This window comes from Bufo bufo, chromosome 2, assembly GCF_905171765.1.
Source record: "Bufo bufo chromosome 2, aBufBuf1.1, whole genome shotgun sequence".
Classification (NCBI taxonomy): Eukaryota; Metazoa; Chordata; class Amphibia; order Anura; family Bufonidae; genus Bufo; species Bufo bufo.
Window position 1 is genome coordinate 380726633 of NC_053390.1, and position 22388 is coordinate 380749020.

The 22388-nt window shown below is 44.4% G+C and overlaps 1 protein-coding gene across 2 annotated transcripts in view; it reads right to left on the bottom strand.

Moving 5' to 3' along the window:
* The window catches only part of IFT74 (intraflagellar transport 74), a 125540-nt gene that overhangs the window by 91179 nt on the left and 11973 nt on the right, over positions 1–22388 (bottom strand). The window contains exons 1-8 of one of the 2 annotated variants that reach the window (XM_040417181.1): positions 15373–15431; positions 12097–12233; positions 9720–9855; positions 8917–8965; positions 6755–6853; positions 4232–4292; positions 1491–1550; positions 143–204 (exon numbers count right to left, since the gene is read on the bottom strand). In XM_040417181.1, the coding sequence (XP_040273115.1) occupies positions 143–204; positions 1491–1550; positions 4232–4292; positions 6755–6853; positions 8917–8965; positions 9720–9855; positions 12097–12219 (590 nt within the window). In that variant the 5' untranslated portion in view covers positions 12220–12233; positions 15373–15431. Of the gene's footprint in view, positions 1–142; positions 205–1490; positions 1551–4231; positions 4293–6754; positions 6854–8916; positions 8966–9719; positions 9856–12096; positions 12234–15372; positions 15432–22388 lie in introns of those variants that run through there. The other variant, XM_040417182.1, reaches the window with a different exon arrangement.

The following is a 22388-nucleotide window of genomic DNA, read 5'->3' on the forward strand; positions in this document are numbered from 1 at the left end:
GGTGATACGTCATCAGTGTCCCAGATGGGACAACCCCTTTTAAGGGGGCTGTTTAGGATCCGAAAATAAAATATAACACAAAACAGGTACAACTATAACACCCCTTTAAATCAGTGTTCACATCCAAGTTGTCTCTACTTACGCTTGTCTCTCAGTGAAAATGACATCTATGCTCTGGGCCTCCCGATCATTCTGTGCTTTTAGCTAGAACAGCAAAAAATACCCCTCTATAAAAACGTTACATCACTTTGTTAGAAATTTTATAGGTCATTTGCACAAAACATTTTACACCACCTGCTCCAGTTTTGAAAAGTGGATGGGGGGGGCATGGTTAGCTATGTCAATGAGTTTCACTCCAGATTTATCACTGGAACTGGTTTTGAGGATATTTGCTTCTTTTTTTATTATGATTGAAATTGATGATTTTGATTAATAAAAGTTTTTTAAAAAAATGATCCAACAACATGCACAGTTTGATAAATTTGGCACAAAGTACACCAACACAAATTCAAGAAAAACTGACTTCATACATTACACTCGGTCATCATCTGACTACTGTTGTCCAATCTATTTATAAGAGGACTGTATGGCACTTCCTAATACAGCCTTTGTTGCAATGTTGTGCCATTTCTTATATTTCATGAGGTATGTTGTCTTTTATGCTGTCCACAGGGAGGTCCGGTCCACAAAATGGCTGTTGATGAAGGGTCATGTAACCAGACATCACTAGAGCTACTTTCACACTCGTGTTTGGTGCGGATCCGTCATGGATCTGCACATACAGATCCGCACCGATTATAGAACCGCATGCATCTGTTTAAAACGGATCCGTTTGTATTATCTTTAACATAGCCAAGACGGATCCGTCTTGAACACCATTAAAAAGTCAATGGAGGACGGATCCGTTTTCTATTGTGTCAGTGAAAACGGATCCGTCCCCATTGACTTACATTGTGTGCCAGGACGGATCCGTTTTCTATTGTGCCAGATTGTGTCAGTGAAAACGGATCCGTCCCCATTGACTTACATTGTGTGCCAGGACGGATCCGTTTGGCTCAGTTTCATCAGACGGACACAAGCAGTGTTTTGGTGTCGGTCTCCAAAGCGGAATGGTGACTGAACTGATACATTCTGATCCTTTTCCTTTTCAACAGACACTATATTAGTAAGTGTCGTATAATTATCTTACAAACACATTGGTCAGCAGTAACCAGAAAGTAGACAACTCCTTTAAGGCTGGGCTGCCATGGTTAAGTTTTTTTGGGTGTAGTTTTTGAAGCCAAAGCCAGGCATGAATAGTAAACAGAAGACATGATGAGTTTTCACCTCTTTTTGAATCCACTCCTGGTTTTGGCTTCAAAAACCGAATACAAAAGCCAATTAAACAGATGCATCAAACTTGAGAAAATGATAAACTCTAGTTTAAAAAAAAATAAGAAACAGATAAAGCCCCAATAATATAAAATCCATAGTAAACTGGGAACACTTACCATGTTATAGTCATTTAGTACTTCTTCCATGTCTGTGTTAGTATTCAGCTTGTCTACCAACTGAAAAAGAAATGAAAGATTTACCATCGCCAACAAGATAAAATGATGACTTTTTTACGTTTTCACCTCGACTATAAACTGGTATAGTTTATACAATTGATTATAATTAAGTAACAGGGTAGTCCTAGCAGAACAACCTCTGTGCATGCACAGGACCCCTAGTCACAATATCAAGATTTCAAACATCGAACATAAACCAGAACCTATGGATAGACCATGAATTTGTATTATAGAAAAATCTGTGCTATCTACTGTAGAAGCAATCTAACAATCACACTTTTGAGCCCACTAATGGGACTGAAAATAAAAAAAATTAAGATATATAAAAAATATGTAAAAATTCTAATCATCCCCCTTTTCCTAATTTTACATAAAAAAAAAATAGTAAAAAATAAATAAATATATATATATATATATATATATACACACACACACACATCTTTGGTATCGCTGATTCTGAAACTGGCCAAATTTTCTAAATAAAGAAGTATTTATCCCACACGGTGAAAGCTGTAATGGAAAAAAAAAATGCCCAAATCTCCACTTATTTGTCACTTTGCTTTCCCCCTCCAGAAAAAATTTAAAGGGTTTCTGTCACCCCACAAAACTCATTTTTTTTTTTTTGGGATAGTTAGATTCCTTATAGGGCGATATAGGAGAATATAATAGTCTTACTTACTTTCATGCGGCCGATTCTTTATAAAACAAAGTTTTATAATATGTAAATGAGGGCTCTACCAGCAAGTAGGGCGTCTACTTGCAGGTAGCCGCCGCAAAAAACCGCCCCCCTCGTCGTGTTGATTGACAGGGCCAGCCGCGATCTCCTCCTCCGGCCGGCCCTGTCAGTAATTCAAAAATCGCGCGCCTCTGGTCATTCGGCGCAGGCGCTCTGAGATGAGGAGGCTCGTCTCCTCAGCACTCCCTCAGTGCGCCTGCGCCGATGACATCACCGAAAGAGAAGACGTCATCGGCGCAGGCGCACTGAGGAGACGAGCCTCCTCATCTCAGAGCGCCTGCGCCGAATGACCAGAGGCGCGCGATTTTTGAATTACTGACAGGGCCGGCCGGAGGAGGAGATCACGGCTGGCCCTGTCAATCAACACGGCGAGGGGGCGGATTGCTGCTGCGGCTACCAGCAAGTAGACGCCCTACTTGCTGGTAGAGCCCTCATTTACATATTATAAAAGTTCGTTTTATAAAGAATCGGCCGCATGAAAGTAAGTAAGAGCATTATATTCTCCTATATCGCGCTATAAGGAATCTAACTATCCCAAAAAAAAAATATGAGTTTTGTGGGGTGACAGAAACCCTTTAATAAAACGTGATCAAAAAGTCTTACAAAACCCAAAACGGTATCACTAAAAAGCTAATATCAGCTAGATGGGGCCGTTACACAGCTCAGTAAATGGAAATATAAAAAGTTTGTTTTATTATATTAAAAGTTTTTCATTTTTTGAAGCCTTAAAACATAACAAAAGCTATATAAATGTATTGCTATAATAGCACGTGATTTTTTTCTTTTCTGCCTCAAAGCATATCAGCCAGAATTTTCTCATTTCTATGTCAACATGGCTGTTTAGGATCTTGCTTTTTGTAACGATTTTTACATAAATGTCTCATTTATACGAATGGCAAATGCATGAAAAATAAAATTCTGCCAAAGTATTTCCTTTTATTGTTGTTTTGCAATTTGTCATCTACTGTAAGTGACAAAATAACTTTATTATATATGCCATTACAAGTTTGTGTATATTTCTTACTATTAAATACTTTTTAATCAATAAAAATGACATTACAAAACACAAAGGCATCTGTTAGACCAGTGGTCCCCAACCTTTTTTTGCACCAAGGACCAGTTTCATGCAAGACAATTTTCCAAGGGTGGGGGGTTCTGGGTCGGGGCTTAGGGGGTGCTGGTCGGCGCTGACCGATTCACACACATAAAACACAAGGTGCATATTAAAAAATATAATACTATATAACGATAGGGTTAATGGCATCAGGTACATGCTGTTAATATGAGGCACATTGTTTTATCAATTTGGACCTGCATGTGCCTCACATTAATAGTAAGTAACCTCATCATGTGTACCTCACATTAATGGTTAACCCAATGTTGCCCATTATTTAATGAGGTGCTTGGGGCCACTTACTTTTAATGTGAGATACATGGGGGTACTAATGTAATACCACCATGTACCTCAGATTAATAATAGTGTGTGGGACGGGGTGTGGGCTAGGTACCGCGCCGGCTGCTTTTCAGAGCACTAATGGCTGGGGACTGGTGAACACAAGACTCAGGAGAAGGAGGAGGCTGCCACTGCTGCCGTTCGCCGAGCACACTAGCCCGTCCCCCGTCCCACCTCCTACTTTAATATTAGCCACACATTCATTGGTGGCAGTGGTGCGGGCACCGTCAGAGCCCGCTCATTTTATTGGGCTCTGCGGAGGCTGCGTCATGGGAGGGATTTCCCCACTGACTCTGGCCACTCTGATGTGCACGTCGGGCCCGGTCCTGGGCCGCGGCCCGGCAGTTGGGGACCGCTGTGTTAGGGCATACCTAAGGTATGTCCTAACAGAGACTTACACTGGACTCCTCTGGTGGCCTTTTTACACCCCCTAAACACATGTATCCATGTCAACTTGTCACTGACTTGATTACAAAATATAAAAACACATACCATGTTGTAGTCAGCGAGCTGCCCCTGCTGTTCCTTAATTTCATGAGCGAGAACCTCAGCTCTGAGGAAAGAATAGAAGAAAATATTGACAGTTTCTTTCCAATCTGTATACAACAAAGAGCAGAAATATGAAAGACGCAGATAAGTAAAATCCTGTTCCCTCTCGCAGGCCTCAGTTGCTCATAGTGCTCTGGTAGCATTGTGATGTCCGGTCCATGTGGCATCACATTATATGGCTACATCCTTCAATAACAGAAAGCCACTGTGACGTTTTCTATAAAAACAGACCGTCTGTGGCTGTTAGGTGACATGAGATCACATGGACCAGGTATCACAGATGAACAAGGGAGCGTCTAGGAGCAACTACTGAGAACACATTTCAGAGTTTATTATTTTCTACACCCAACAGGTTGTGGCCATTTTTCCCAAAACTCATATGCCACCACAAATTAGCACAACATTTGTGGCTACATATTTTGTTTCACCTGTTAGGCTACGTTCACATCACCGTTCAGCCTTTCCGTTCTCCTGCTCCGTTTAGGAGCAGGAGAACGAAAAAGACGGAAAAGGCACATAACTGACGCCAAACTGAGTCAAACGGAGCCCTTAGGACCCCATAGATTATAATGGGGTCCGTTATGTTCCCGCTCAGAAGATGATTTTTAAGCGGAGACAAAAGTCCTGCATGCACAACTTTTGTCTCCGCTAAAAATCATCTTCTGAGCAGAAACATAACGGACCCCATTATAGTCTATGGGGTCCTTAGGCTCCGTTTGACTCAGTTTGGCGTCAGTTATGTGCCTTTTCCATCCTTTCCATTCTCCTGCTCCTAAACGGAGCAGGAGAACGGAAAGGCTGAACGGTGATGTGAACGTAGCCTAACAGGTGAAACAAAATATGTAGCCACAAATGTTGTGCTAATATGAGTTTTGGGAAAAATGGTTTAGGGACAGCTCTGAATGTCCTTAAGTGGCCCAGTCTGAGTTCTGATTTGAACCCAGTCGAACATCCTTGGAGAGACCTGAAAATGACTGACAACTGATGGTCCTCATCCAACCTGACAGAGCTTTAGAAGAACTGCAGCGAAGAATGGGAGAATAGCAACAAATCCAGGTGTGCAAACCTTGTGGTATCATACCCAAGAAGACTGGAGTGTATAATCGCTGCCAAAGGTGCTTTAACTAAGTCCGGAGTAAAGGGTCTGAATACTTATGTCAATGCAAGATTTAAATTTATCACAGATCCTTTGAAAAACAAAAAGGTGGAATCTGATGGGTTGCTATGGGCAACTAAGCCAGTTCTACTTTACACCAGTTTTGATAAATCTCCTCCATTGTGTTTAGTGAAAGTGATGCTATGTTGTAATACACATAATGTAGCAGTGGTTCCCTAAATCCAAACTTTGCATATTGGAAAGTGACATCACATTTAGCATTCAGAATATCTCTATATTTGATCCTTATAATCGGATTTTGCCAAACATTAATTACTTGATTATATATTCCTTACTATGGTACAGCTTGCGGTCCATGAGGTGTGCCGCGGATAACCCGATCACGTGATCGGGCTCCAAAGATGCATTCCATGTCAGTAACGGAAGCGGATATGCATGCTATGTATGCGCGGTTCGCTAAGTATCACCTGTTGTGCCGGGATCCATGCTGGTTAAGTGTTTACATGATCGTTTTTTTTAATCAAATAGTTTTTAATCTGCACCTGTGCACTACACATTGGGTTGAATTTATATAATCATGAATTATGCATTTGTATGAACTAAAGGGACACAGGGATATATTTTGTTCACTTTTACAACAATAATTATGATGATCTTTGATGATTTATAATCATGTACACACTATGAATTTATCCCCTTTTCAATAATCATGTTTATTTTGATAATTTTATATATAATTATGTTAATGAATGAATCACATTGTCAATCCTATTTAAATGCACTGAGCACCCATGTACTATGTCACTGCTTGAGAAAAGTCCCAGTAAGGGTCCATTCACACATCCGCAATTCCATTCCGCATTTTGCGGAATGGAATTGCGGACCCATACATTTCTATGGGGCCGCACGACGTGCGGCCCCGATCGGAATTGCGGACCCGCACTTCCGGGTCCGCAATTCCAATCCTGAAAAAAATAGAACATGTCCTATCCTTGTCCGCAGTAGCGGACCAGAATAGGCATATTCTCTTAGTGCCGGCAATGTGCGGTCCGCAAAATGCGGAACGCACATTGCCGCTGTCCGTGTTTTGCGGATCCGTGGATCCGCAAAACACACACGGATGTGTGAATGGACCCTAAGAGGACTGAAACGTTGCTCTCTGGTGATTAAAACACACTTTATTTAATTTACTCCTTGGAAGTGCAGTGGAATTCTTCTCTTTTTGGAAGCTGGATCACCTCCACACCCTTTTACAAAGTTTTCTGCTGTGCTGCTTACAACTTTCGGACTTTATCTTCGTTAGAATATTTTCATTCCCCCCAAAACCTACAGGTCAAGACATAACTTACCTTTTCTCGTAGGACAGATACACAGAGTTCTCCTGATTATATGTATCAATCTCTTTTTTCAGTTTCGTCATTTCTCCAGTAAGTTCACTGAGTTTGCCCCTAAAGGTAAAATAAATTAATATACGTTGAACAATTTAAAGGGGTTGTCCCACAAAAAATATTCTACAGTTTTCAAAACATCACCTGGATCTGAATAGTTTTGTAGTTGCATGTAATTAAAAATGTTGTATAGCCACTGAGTTATTTAATAAATATATCTGTATAGTGCCACTTAATTTCTTATTTCTTTGTTCTGCTCACTGAGATGGCCACACATGCTCAGTTTCATCTGTCAACTGCCTCCTGAGCTGTGATGGGGAGAGCATGGGCACGCCTCCTGAGCTGTGATGGGGAGAGCATGGGCACACCTCCTGAGCTGTGATAGGGAGAGCATGGGCACGCCTCCTGAGCTGTGATGGGGAGAGCATGGGCATACCTCCGGAGCTGTGATGGGGAGAGCATGGGCATACCTCCTGAGCTGTGATGGGGAGAGCATGGGCATACCTCCTGAGCTGTGATGGGGAGAGAATGGACACACCTCCTGAGCTGTGATAGGGAGAGCTGAGACACACCTCCTGATCTGTGATAGGGAGAGCATGGGCACACCTCCTGAGCTGTGATAGGGAGAGCTGAGACACGCCTCCTGAGCTGTGATAGGGAGAGCTAAGACACGCCTCCTGAGCTGTGATAGGGAGAGCATGGGCACACCTCCTGAGCTGTGATGGGGAGAGCTGAGACACACCTCCTTATCTGTGATAGGGAGAGCATGGGCACACCTCCTGAGCTGTGATAGGGAGAGCTGAGACACGCCTCCTGAGCTGTGATAGGGAGAGCATGGGCATACCTCCTGAGCTGTGATAGGGAGAGCATGGGCACACCTCCTGAGCTGTGATAGGGAGAGCTGAGACACGCCTCCTGAGCTGTGATAGGGAGAGCATGGGCATACCTCCTGAGCTGTGATGGGGAGAGCTGAGACACACCTCCTGAGCTGTGATAGGGAGAGCTAAGACACGCCACCTGATCTGCAGCAGAAAAGACACTCCCCTTGAGCTGTCAGCCTGATATAAATCTAGCAGAGCAATGAATGAGGAGATCTCTGGATCCATGTGAGGTACAGGGCTGGTTCTAGCTTTTTTTGGAAAGAGGTTGCCATGTACTATATGATGTCTGATTTAGACTATTCATGTGATAATACATTTAATTACATTTATTTAGTCGTACAATGAAAATAAATCCAAACCACTTAATAAACGTGAACCAAAGCCCAGACGACTGTTTTACTGAAAAGCAATAATCCCTTCTAGATCTGTAACAGTGTATGTAATAAGGTGGAAATGTCCAATAAATGAAATATACCATAACAACTATGACCTCATCCAATCCCATGGAAAGTATGCACTGTCAGAACGGATTCATATTGGCCTGATTCGTTTAGTAATATATATATATATAGCAGGGATACTCAATCAAGTAAGGACAATGTAAAGTAAGGGATGTACTGTCCGTCCACAGAGGGGTGCCCGTGGAATGGGTTTGTAGGTAAACCACTGCACACTCTGGAGGTATGATGCAATTAAAAGGTATAACTGTATTCAAAAGATATAAAGTAGAAACTCAATCCACCTCTATGCAGAGTATAATGCAAGGAGGTCGCTGTGACAATAAGGTGACATTTTGGTCCAGAGCACGTACCTTAGTCACAGAGAGAGCAGAGGAGGATCCAATGTGGAATGGCCCTGAAGAACAGTGGACTGGGCCATATCATGTTGGATACTACCTCCTCTGCGGCCAAGTCCATGTTCTTAACCAAAATGTCAGAATATTGTCACATCGACCACCTTGCATTATACTCTCCACAGAAGTGGATTGATTTGCTCCCTTATATCATCTAAATAAAAGTATACTTTAAATTGCAATCAAGTAAGAACTTATTCGGATATACAGGGCCTGAAAGAACAAGCTGCATTTTCAATTATCCAGATCTATGACGGATACCGACATGTAAACTCAGAACTAACATTACCTGCCTTTATGAAGGAAAACAATGAGTTAACAACAAGGCTTGAAAACACAAAGCAAACTCCTACCATTCTTAAAATGTCTTGCTAAGATCTTTAACGTACCTAAGGAGCCCAAGAAAGTAAGACTTGTCCATGATCTGCCTTTGGGGACCTAAAAAAGTAATGACAAATAATATAAACTTTACCCCTCCATGCTTCAGTTTCGTTTTAGCATTTCCAACGTTCTAATTGTGTTTTTTCCAACCAAGCATTTCTTCTGTCAAACAATTCATTCCTACTAAAGGGGTTTTCCAGGACTTGTATAACGATGGCCTATCTTCAGGATATCTGATTGATGGGGGTCCGACTCCCTGCAGATCAGTTGTTTGAAAAGGCTGCAGCCCTCTGGTGGGCACCAAGGCCTCTTCCTAGGCCAGTGACGTCACGTTCATTCTTCAACATGATGCGCTTCCAGCACATTCCTATTGAAGTGAATGCGCTGTGCTTGGTAAGGGTGGATTCACATCACGTTTTTCCCATCCATTTAGCGTATACAAAAACGGATGCCTCAGACTGATGTCATACAGTGGCATCCATTCACCATAGAGTCCACACTTTTTTCCCGCACTGTGCAGGATACAAAAACGTGGTGTGCTGCGATTTTGTATATTTTTTTTTCTGACGTATATGTCAAACGGAGACATAAAGCGTGATGTGAACCCACCCTAACCTCCAGGGAGGCAGCAGTGCTCACCAGAGTGCGGCTGCTTCTTCAAACAGCTGATCGGCGGGTTGCTGGGAGTGGGACCCCACTGATAACATATTAATGTCCTATCCTGAGAAGTGGAAAACCCCTTTAACCCTACTCATCTATAAACAAAAAGAATCTGCTTCTATATTTTTTGGAATTCATCTGTGGTTTTTACCTTTCATTCCAGTTTTCATTCCACTAAGACCCTGCTGGGTGACCGGTCGGTCAGCTACTTTTATTTGAGCTGAGAGAACGCCGCCCGCTGCAGGAGGCCCACCACGTGTCCCTGGTCTGGCAGTACCAGGTGGCATCTGCAGGGAGAGAATAAGAATTAATATTTCTCATAAAAACATTTTATCAAACAGTTTGAGAGGCACAGCACCATATGGATAAAGTATTATGGTTCTGACCCGATCACACGGAGGTTAAAGGGAACCTGTCACGCTGAACATGATGTCCGAGCTGAAGGCAGGAGGAGCTGAGCAGATTCATATGTAAATTCAAGGAAAAAGTTTCAATATAACTTCCATTTTACCCATTTAAATTCCTGCTCATTCTGGGCTTAGACGTCACAGAGCCGGTCCTATCAGTGACTGACAGCCTTCCCTCTATGACTGTGTATACAGAGATAGCTGTCAGTCACTGATAGGAACATCTCCTGGACTTCAAAGCCCAGAATGAGCAGGAAGTTTTATAGAATCTTTCCCCATAAAACTATATATCACTCTGCTCATAACGTAAAACCCAGCTATAGACAGAGTATAAATGGGGGGTGGGGGAGTGTCCCACAATAGGAAGAGGATCTACAATAATAACTAAAAATTGCTTATGTGATTCCAGGACACTACAGTCCATCAGCAATCCCTGACCATCGCTAGGATATGCACATCGCTAGGATATGCCCCCATTGTCTGAGAGGTGCGGGTCCCACCTCTGGGACCCGCACCAACAATGAGAACGGAGCGGGGAAATGAACGGAGGGCACACTGTGCTTGCGCAGCCACCCTCCATTAATTTCTGTCTGCCCCATAGAAATGAATAGGAGCAGGGGCCGTGCATGCGCGGTGCACTCCCATTCACTTTTATGGGAGCAGCGCTTGGTGGTGGACGGACCCTGGGAAATCCGGTGTCCTTCAGCCACAGCGCTCCGCGCTCCATTCTCGTTGTAGGTGCGGGTCCCAGAGGTGGGACCCGCACCTATCCGACAATGGGGGCATATTCTAGCGATATGCCCCCATTGTCTGTAATGGGAATACCTCTTTAACACCTCAGGCAAGATGGCCGCCCCCATAATCATGTCCAGAAAATAGAATTAAAGAAAAAAAGGATATGATACTATCTGCTTTTAACTGGCAAAAAAAATTATAGGTGACACCTCCTTTAATGTATAAAGGAGAAGAAACTGCACAACTAAGGTCCTACATTCTAGAATAGTGACATGTCAATGCTGAAGCCAGTCATTGACTGCAGTGGCGTACGTGACCATGTTTGTACCCCAGCAGGACAGGAAGATGGTCGAGCTGGGGCGTCAGGGAAAAGGTGGGTATGACCCTATTTCATCGGGTCATACAAGCTGTGATTCATAACTTTAAACAGAAGAATTTCTAAAAAAAAACTTTAAAGGGGTTCTTCAGGCTTTGGTGAAAATCCTCCTGTGTGCTGACCACTGAAGGAAAGATGGTCTGCTCAGTACTCACCCACCTGTCAAGCTGCTGTGCTCATATGGCCGCCAGGACTAGATGTGGACTTCTCTGCTCAGGTCCTCAGTCTTCCTCTTTAGTTGCAGAACAGGAAGACCCTGGAACACATCCCGTCAGGACCTTAGCTGAAGATTCCGCATCCAGTCCCAGCAGTCACATGAGTGCAGTGGAAACGGTGAAATTGGCAGTGCGATGGAGGGGGAAGTGCTGAGCAGACTATCTTCCCTTAACAGGTGAGCACACTGTGTGCCCCTGTAGATAAGCCCGGCCTCTTCCAGTCTGAGAAGACAAGGAGTTGACGGACCAATGTCTTTTTAACTCATTTATTTCTATAGTGTACTTAGTTAGTATATACTTAGGCTACTTTCACACTAGCATTTTCAATTCTGCTATTGATATCCGTCATAGGGGCTCAATAGCGGAAGAAAACGCTTCAGTTTTGTCCCCATTCATTGTCAATGACAAAACTGAACGAAACGGAATGCTCCAAAATCCATTCTGTTCCGTTTGGTGGCGTTCCCATTGCGGACAGACAAATGCGGCAAGCAGCGTTTTTCTGTCTGCGATGTGGTGCGGAGCAAGACGGATCCGTCCTGACACACAATGTAAATCAATAGGGCCGGATCTGTTTTCTCTGACACAATAGAAAAAGGATCCGCCCCCCACTGATTTTCAATGGTATTCAAGACGGATCCGTCATGGCTATAGAAGACATAATACAACCGGATCTGTTCATGACGGATGCAGGCGGTTGTATTATTGTAACGGAAGTGTTTTTGCAGATCCATGACGGATCCACAAAAAACGCTAATGTGAAAGTAGCCTTAGTTAAAAAGGACAGTGTGTACTCACTGATGTTGCAAGCCTACTTGCTGTGGGTGGAACCCGAATTCCACTTGGAGGTCTGTTCGGAAGGGAACCTATGCCTGCCCGTGAAATAGGACGTGCTGATGGAGGCCTCTGGTTACTTGCCATATTAACTAGTTGTTCTGTGGAAAGAATATATAGATGGAAACAGAGATAGAAAATAAGGTTAGGAATAAATAAAATTACGGCAATTAATTGAACATTTCCTTGAATTTTATAGAAAAATCCCCAGCATGTTTTTAGGATACTATGGGGGTTATTTATCAAAACTGGTGTAAAGGAAAACTAATCACATTGATCCTTTCATTTTCCAAAGGAACTCTGAAAAATGAAAGGTGGAATCTGCTATGGGCAACTAAGCCAGTTCTACTTTCCACCAGTGATGAATCTCCCACAACGAGTCTCTGAATTCTGACCCTGTCCAATTTACTAAATAATGTCTCTTAGACATTTACATCACAGGAGACCTCAAGCAACCTTCTACACAAAAGGCCAATTCAGCTTCACGTACAATGAGGTGTCTGAGATTTATAGAAAGCGGCACCTCCACAGAGCACTGCAGCCTGGGGGCACTTCTTGGCTTATTGTCCCACTGACTCTGAAGGGAGCATGTCTGACCACCGCTCCACCTCACTGCTGGATCTTTTATTAACTCTCCAGGTAACACATATTAGGGGATCTAGACCTTCTTCAGAAAGTGATAATATGTTATCACTCTCTGAAAAAGGGGGGATACCCTGAAAAATAGTAAAGCAACTTCTACTTCCCTGAAGCCCAGTCCCATGAGCTTCTCCTTTTCTCCTTCCATTGGCTTTATCCTTGCAGATAGACTTTTAGCAACCTTGGAGCCCAGCCCCATGAGGTTCTCCTTTTCTCCTTCTATTGGCTTTATCCTTGCAGATGGACTTTTAGCGACCTGGAGCCCAGTCCTATGAGGTTCTCCTTTTCTCCTTCCATTGGCTTTATCCTTGCAGATGGACTTTTAGAGACCTGGAGCCCAGCCCCATGAGGTTCTCCTTTAATTGGCTTTATCCTTGCAGATAAACCTTTAGCGACCTTGGAGCCCAGCCCCATGAGGTTCTCCTTTAATTGGCTTTATCCTTGCAGATGGACTTTTAGCGACCTGGAGCCCAGTCCCATGAGGTTCTCCTTTTCTCCTTCTATTGGCTTTATCCTTGCAGATGGACTTTTAATGACCTTGGAGCCCAGCCCCATGAGGTTTTTCTTTTCTCCTTCCATTGGCTTTATCCTTGCAGATGGACTTTTAGCGACCTGGAGCCCAGTCCCATGAGGTTCTCCTTTTCTCATTCCATTGGCTTTATCCTTGCAGATAGACTTTTAGCGACCTGGAGCCCAGCCATATGAGGTTCTACTTTTCTCCTTCTATTGGCTTTATCCTTGCAGATGGACTTTTAGCGACCTGGAGCCCAGCCCCATGAGGTTCTCCTTTTCTCCTTCCATTGGCTTTATCCTTGCAGATGGACTTTTAGCGACCTATCATTCTGCTGCTGAGTGTTGTGCCTGTGCATTACTCTTCGAGGTGACCAATAATACATCTATGTATAAACTGTCCTATGGAGCGCTTGGCTTTGTTTTTTCATCTTTCTTGCATCTTGTGGCAACTGACACTATGACATGCCACAAGATAGAAGCTTGCAACGGATATTTTAAAATCCTTCTGAAGAGGAACCAAATTATATTACATAAGCCATTCAGTTACTGATGGTTTTATCTACCAGATATAGTTACTTGCTCCCACCTACTGGGGTCACTATGCATTTCTGTCCTGTTAGATTCTCACTTTTTCTGCAGTATGACATTCCAAACTGATTGAAAACAAAATTATGCTTTCCATCTCCCTTTGGCCAACATGATTCAAATCATCATTGACTTGTTGGTGGTTTGACACATCATAGACTGTCAGAGTCATGGGTTTTGGTCTTACAGGTTGCAGGACAGATATCATGCATCCATTCTATTCTGTCTTCCCTTGTAATGGTTCTGTTGGGTTACAAGTTTATTTTTTTGGTGGAGTGGGTGGTGTAGCACGGTACACTATTTCGGCAATAGAAGTTGGCCGCAACCTTCTCAACGGGAAGACGAGCACTATGGAGCTCCTCTGATGCCGGCTTATCTCATGTGAGAGTGGAACGGACATACTAAAATCCTGACGCCTGCCAACCAAACACTAGTCTCTCGCCTGCCCACACTACATGAATTCTTCAGGGTATCCAGTAGACCCCATGGCCAGCTGGAACACCAGATCTCTCCCCCATAGAGAATGTCTAGGACTGGACGGGGCAGTGCATCTCCCATGTACTGCAGGTCCAAGTTGATAGAGCTTGGAAAGACATACCACGGGAGAATCTCCAACATCTGTATGACGGTTACAACACCGGAGTGGCAGCCTGTATCCACAGCAAGCGGAGATGCAACCAGCATTAATGTGATCCTGCCTCAACATATGCCCTGCTGCAGAGCCCACAGTACAGGAGGCACCACCTTGGTTGTGTGATCAGCTAGCAGTTTATACTTTGTCAATCTCAGCTTAATCGCATTAAAGGGGTTGTGTCACTTCCGCAAATGGCATTTATCATGTCATTTGGATAAGAGCTGTATATAATATGATGGGAAAATGAATCCAGCCAGCAAAGGGCGCAATATGGCCAATAACAATACATTAGTAAGTGGCCTGTATTAACTTTCTCTACATGATGAATACCACCTACTGAAGGCACGGGGTGCCTGTGTATGGTAGACCCGCTGTTTGTGATCCACAACATGGGCATGGCAGCCATACCGTTCATATAAATGAGCCCTTGCGTGCACATCACTCCTGCGGCCAATCAATGGTCTCTGGGGACACATGTAGGCCCAGCAAGCGATGTGCATGTAGATGGCGGGAGGAGGGATCTCTGCACTAAAGCTGGAGTGCTAGGGATTGGGTTTTTAACACCTGCACTCTACCTGGTCTTAGAAAGCCCCTCTAATGACATATTATAGGACTGCAAAGGGGTAAGTAGCCAGGATGCTGCAGTGACATGCTGTCATGTTACTGACACAAACCCCATTTCCGGTGGTCAGTAAAAAGGGGCGTGGTTCTCTAGTCCTGCCAGGTACAGCCCGCTGACGAAAGCTCTTCCCCGCTTTGCAGAATTGAGCCTGGCACTGTGGTAGAATGTCCACACCATGCCAGAGCTCACCCCAGGTGCGGGAGGAGACGTCTACAGTACACCACATAGAAAGGCGAACACCACTCACCCTGCAGCCCTCCGCTTCTCCGAGTCCCCTTGTCTCCTAGCAACTAGATCACGTGTGAACACTCAGCCAACGGCAGACGACGGTATGTACTGAATTCTCGCGAGAGGACACGTGACTCTAGCTGTAAATCGGTGGTGACTAGTGCGGCTAGAGATGAGTTTTCTAGAGCGCTAGGTGTCTAAACTCCCTCTCCGCCCCCTGGTGGTCAGGTCCGGAACTATGATGTGACTTAGCTGATTCACAGTACTCTGTAAGGGCCTGCTTAACCCTTTGTGCTATGGGATCAGTTACAAATAATTTTGCCCAATAAAGTGAAACAGATGAGTGGTAGAAAATCAGGTTTGTATCCGTATTTTAAGCCTTACAACAGTTTAATATCACCATAAAACATGAATCCGTATCATGGACGCACCTCACCCCCTGAGTCCTGTGATACTCCAGATAAGCCTCTATTTACTGCCAAATTTCTGCATTTAACAGCGACTGAAAAGTTGTACAGTGTACGAGAAAGGCTACTTTCACACTAGCGTTTTTTGCGGATCAGTCATGGATCTGCAAAAACGCTTCCGTTACAATAATACAACCGCATGCATCCGTCATGAACGGATCCGGTTGTATTATGTCTTATATAGCCAAGACGGATCCGTCTTGAACTCCATTGAAAGTCAATGGGGGACGGATCCGTTTTCTATTGTGTCAGAGAAAACGGTTCCGTCCCCATTGACTTACATTGTGTGTCAGGACGGACTGCTTGCACAGTTATTCTGTCCGCGATGGGAGTGCAACCAAACAGAACGGAATGCATTCTAGTGACTCTGTTTTGCTCAGCCCAGTTTTGCCCCATTGACAATGAATGGGGACAAAACTGAAGCGTTTTCCTCCGGTATTGAGATCCTATGACGGATCTCAATAGCGTAATTGAAAACGCTAATGTAAAAGTAGCCAAAAATAAACAATGGGGCGCAAATTTGTCAAGAGTTATCAGTGAACTGTTCGCACCAAAGTATACATTCAGATTGCAAGACTTTGTCGATAACCTGTGATTTTACCGTTATCATTGTGAAAGGAAAGTTCAAGATGTTGCCCCATCATACACATGATGGAGGTCCTCTTAACTAATGGGATCCATACCCCAGACGGACCTTTTCTATGTGTTATATACAGAGACGTTTCCTGCTGCTGAGGTCATCTTCAGGCATGGGATTTAGCCTGCTCACAGTGTACTGTCTATTTCCCATACCCCAGACGGACCTTTTCTATGTGTTATATACAGAGAGGTTTCCTGCTGGTGAGGTCCTCTTCAGGTATGGAGTTTAGCCTGCTCACAGTGTACTGTCTATTTCCCATACCCCAGACGGACCTTTTCTATGTGTTATATACAGAGAGGTTTTCCTGCTGGTGAAGTCCTCTTCAGGTATGGAGTGTAGCCTGCTCACAGTGTACTGTCTATTTCCCATACCCCAGACGGACCTTTTCTATGTTCTATACAGAGACGTTTCCTGCTGGTGAAGTCCTCTTCAGGTATGGAGTTTAGCCTGCTCACAGTGTACTATCTATTTCCCATACCCCAGACGGACCTTTTCTATGTTCTATACAGAGACGTTTCCTGCTGGTGAAGTCCTCTTCAGGTATGGAGTTTAGCCTGCTCACAGTGTACTATCTATTTCCCATACCCCAGACGGACCTTTGCTATGTTCTATACAGAGACGTTTCCTGCTGGTGAAGTCCTCTTCAGGCCTGGAGTTTAGCCTGCTCACAGTGTACAGTCTATTTCACATACCCCAGACGGACCTTTTCCATGTGTTATATACAGAGAGGTTTTCCTGCTGGTGAGGTCCTCTTCAGGCATGGGATTTAGCCTGCTCACAGTGTACTGTCTATTTTCCATACCCCAGACGGACCTTTTCTATGTGTTATATACAGAGAGGTTTCCTGCTGGTGAGGTCCTCTTCAGGTATGGAGTTTAGCCTGCTCACAGTGTACTGTCTATTTCCCATACCCCAGATGGACCTTTTCTATGTTCTATACAGAGACGTTTCCTGCTGGTGAAGTCCTCTTCAGGTATGGAGTTTAGCCTGCTCACAGTGTACTGTCTATTTCCCATACCCCAGACGGCCCTTTTCTATGTGTTATATACAGAGAGGTTTCCTGCTGGTGAAGTCCTCTTCAGGTATGGAGTTTAGCCTGCTCACAGTGTACTGTCTATTTCCCATACCCCAGACGGACCTTTTCTATGTGTTATATACAGAGAGGTGTCCTGCTGGTGAAGTCCTCTTCAGGTATGGAGTTTAGCCTGCTCACAGTGTACTGTCTATTTCACATACACCAGACGGACCTTTTCTATGTTCTATACAGAGACGTTTCCTGCTGGTGAGGTCCTCTTCAGACATGGAGTTTAGCCTGCTCACAGTGTACTGTCTATTTCCCATACCCCCGACGGACCTTTTCTATGTTCTATACAGAGACGTTTCCTGCTGGTGAAATCCTCTTCAGGTATGGAGTTTAGCCTGCTCACAGTGTACTGTCTATTTCCCATACCCCAGACGGCCCTTTTCTATGTGTTATATACAGAGAGGTTTCCTGCTGGTGAAGTCCTCTTCAGGTATGGAGTTTAGCCTGCTCACAGTGTACTGTCTATTTCCCATACCCCAGACGGACCTTTTCTATGTGTTATATACAGAGAGGTTTCCTGCTGGTGAAGTCCTCTTCAGGTATGGAGTTTAGTCTGCTCACAGTGTACTGTCTATTTCACATACACCAGACGGACCTTTTCTATGTTCTATACAGAGACGTTTCCTGCTGGTGAGGTCCTCTTCAGACATGGAGTTTAGCCTGCTCACAGTGTACTGTCTATTTCCCATACCCCAGACGGACCTTTTCTATGTTCTATACAGAGACGTTTCCTGCTGGTGAGGTCCTCTTCAGACATGGAGTTTAGCCTGCTCACAGTGTACTGTCTATTTCCCATACCCCAGACGGACCTTTTCTATGTTCTATACAGAGACGTTTCCTGCTGGTGAAGTCCTCTTCAGGTATGGAGTGTAGCCTGCTCACAGTGTACTGTCTATTTCACATACCCCAGACGGACCTTTTCTATGTGTTATATACAGAGAGGTTCTCCTGCTGGTGAGGTCCTCTTCAGGCATGGAGTTTAGCCTGCTCACAGTGTACTGTCTATTTTCCATACAGCAGACGGACCTTTTCTATGTGTTATATACAGAGAGGTTTCCTGCTGGTGAGGTCCTCTTCAGGCATGGGATTTAGCCTGCTCACAGTGTACTGTCTATTTTACATACCCCAGACGGACCTTTTCTATGTGTTATATACAGAGAGGTTTCCTGCTGGTGAGGTCCTCTTCAGGCATGGAGTTTATCCTGCTCACAGTGTACTGTCTATTTCCCATACACCAGACGGACCTTTTCTATGTGTTATATACAGAGAGGTTTTCCTGCTGGTGAGGTCCTCTTCAGGCCTGGCGTTTAGCCTGCTCACTGTGTACTGTCTATTTCACATACCCCAGACGGACCTTTTCTATGTGTTATATACAGAGAGGTCCTCCTGCTGGTGAGGTCCTCTTCAGGTATGGAGTTTAGCCTGCTCACAGTGTACTGTCTATTTCACATACACCAGACGGACCTTTTCTATGTTCTATACAGAGACGTTTCCTGCTGGTGAGGTCCTCTTCAGACATGGAGTTTAGCCTGCTCACAGTGTACTGTCTATTTCCCATACCCCAGACGGACCTTTTCTATGTTCTATACAGAGACGTTTCCTGCTGGTGAGGTCCTCTTCAGGCATGGGATTTAGCCTGCACACAGTGTACTGTCTATTTTCCCCTCCCCTCCATGACGGCACCTTACTTGGAGATTATCCTCCTCCTCCAGCCAGGCAGGGACAGGAAGGTTCAAAAGGGCCCGCCTCCTCACTTATCTTCAGTGTCTTCCTGTCCCTGCCAGGCGGAAGATAGGACTACGTTCGTGCTCCGGTCAGGAGCTATCGCGGAGTAGCGGGTGCATTGCGCCAGCCACGGTCTTACCTTGGGCAAGTAAGGCCGTTCCATGGAGCCTGCCGCGGTCCTCTCCATATTCAAAACTCGCGCGCGCCAGCGCGTAGTGACTAGCCGCGGCAACCGGACACTCAAAGGAGTACTTCCGGTTTCTAGGCTGCCTGCTGCCCGAGATTCTCGGCTCCGGTGGGTGACGTCATCTGGGGGCCTAATTGTGGTAGCCGGAGAGTTGCCGGGCCGGATGACGTCGGAGGTCCTGGGGAGACTTCCGGCCTACGTAGTTTTAAAAACTGGCGCCCTGGTTAAGTCGGATGTCGGCCTCTGACCAGAGAGTTTGCAAGTTTCCTGCAGCCTCAGATATCCGCACTTATGGATCAGGAGGAAGCTATGGACCAACCTGTAGCTGTGAGTGACATCCAGGTTGTGAGTATGGAATGCTGCTTGCACTGTTACTAAGTCTTTCTCATCTTTTCCCTTTTTCTGTATGGAAGAGTGACAAAGATAGCTCTGTAAAACCTAAAATATCGCCGAAATCTAAAATATCCAGATGTCGCGTATGTTCGGCCAAACTCCCCGATAATTACGCTAAAAAACTGTGTGGAAAATGCATTGATAGCATTGTTAGGGAAGAAGTCCCATCCCTAAAACAGGAATTGCAGTGCCTGATTAAGCAGGAAATAAAAACTGCTTTTTCAGATTTTTCTGCAGCCGCTAGCGTTCCGTCAACATCAAAACAGGAGCCCAGGAAAAAATCCCCCATAAAAACCTCTTCATCCTCCTCTGATATTTCTTCAGATAGTGATGAGGATAGTAACAACTCTGACTCCGATGGCGATTTTAAAAATTATCTATTTTCATCTGACGATATAAACGATCTATTGAAAGCGGTCAGGGATACCATAGAAATTAAGGAAGAAAAAGTACATAGGTAAACCCAATATCGCGGCCACGTCCGTTGCTAGGTCCCTAAAAAGTTGGTTGGAACAACTAGATGTACTCTTAAAATCCAATACTCCATATGAAAACTTTGCAGACTCCTTCCCTCTTTTATTAAAGGCCGTAGATTTTTTGTCAGACACAACAGCGGATTCTGTCAGGCTGGCCGCAAGAGCTACGGCTTTAGGTAATAACTCTAGAAGGGCACTTTGGCTAAAAGCTTGGTCCGGAGACACAGGTTCCAAAGCAAAACTATGTAACATCCCGTTTTATGGTAATCTTCTCTTTGGTCAGGACTTAGATAAAATTCTAGAGAAAGCTTCTGATTCCAAAAAGAACTTCCCAGAGGATAAAAAGAAGAGGAAAGCTCCCTTTTTTCGTCCCCAAAAAAAGGTTAGTTTTCAAAATAAAAGGAGTAAAACTGAAAACTGGAGATCAGGAAGACAGAAAGGGAAGGGTTTTATGTTCTCTCCCCGTTCCGAGGAATCTTCCAAGAAATGACGCCAGAGCCCCAGTGGGGGGAAGACTGGGAAAATTTGTGGATTGCTGGGAAAAATACTCATGCAGCCACTGGTTACTAAATACCCTCCACAAAGGATACTGTATTCCCTTTGTCAAAAGTCCCCCCTCTTTATTTGTTCAGACTCCAGTTCAGAGCTCGGAACATCTCCAGCTTTGCATGGAACAAGAAATCGAACTGCTAGTTCAGATGAACGTCTTGGTTCCGGTACCAACGAACCAAGTCGGTCTGGGCTGTTATTCCAGGGTGTTCTTAGTAAAAAAAAACAAACGGGAAAATGCGTCTCATCATAAATATGAAAGCCCTGAACAGGTCCATAAAGTACGAAAAATTCAGGATGGAATCTATAAGAACCACGGTCAAAGTTCTACAAGAAGGGGTGTTTCTAGCATCCATAGATTTAAAAGATACGTATTTTCACGTACCCATTCATCCAGGGTCACAACCGTTCTTGAGAATAGCGGTATGGGTCCAAGGGCATCTAAAAACATTTCCAGTTTCAAGCTCTACCCTTTGGGATAACGACGGCCCCCAGGCTTTTTACAAAAATTATGCTAGAGGCAATAACCCCTCTGAGGAGGGAAAAAATAATGATAGTCCCATACCTGGACGACCTTTTAATAGTGGGGGACTCCCAGAAAGACCTAGAGATCAATCTATCCAAAACGATAGACAAACTGGAGGAACTGGGTTGGATTTTAAATCGGGAAAAGTCCCACTTAGTTCCCACACAAAGAATAGTTTTTTTGGGAATTCTCATAGACTCGGTGAGCCAAAAATGCTTTTTACCAGCAGAAAAGATCACAAAGATCCAATCCCAAGTAAAACAATTCAGGCAACAAAGATCCCACACCATAAGACAAACGATGGCCCTGATAGGATCCTTTACAGCTTGTATCCCGGCAGTGAAGTGGGGGGCGCAAATACATTCCCGTCCTCTTCAGACGTTCATGTTAAAAATATGGAACCGAAGACAAGATTCTCTAGACAGTCTAATAACAATTCCGGATCCCATTCGGTCCTCACTAAAATGGTGGGAATCAAATTAAAATTTGCAGAGGGGAGTTCCTTGGATAGTGAGAGATTAGTTGATCCTCACCACGGATGCCAGTCTATGGGGCTGGGGAGCACATCTCCAATCAGTGTCAGCCCAAGGGGAGTGGTCACAATCCCAGAAGAGGTACTCATCAAACCACCGGGAACTTCTGAGGGTGTGGGAGGCTCTGAGTTACTTCTCAGAAGAATTAAAGAGGTCCAACGTACAAATAAGGTCCGACAACAAGACGGTGGTTGCATATATAAACCACCAGGGAGGAACAAAAAGCAAACAACTTCAAGTCCTAGCCAACAAGATTTTCTTGTGGGCGGAGGAGAATCTCCTCTCCCTATCAGCGATTTTTCTAAAAGGGACGCAAAACATCCAAGCGGATTTCCTCAGCCGCAGGAAATTAGATCCGGGGGAGTGGAGTTTAAAAGAGGAAATTTTCCAGACCTTAACACAAAGGTGGGGTCTTCCCCAAATAGACCTCTTTGCAAACAAAATAAATGCAAAAT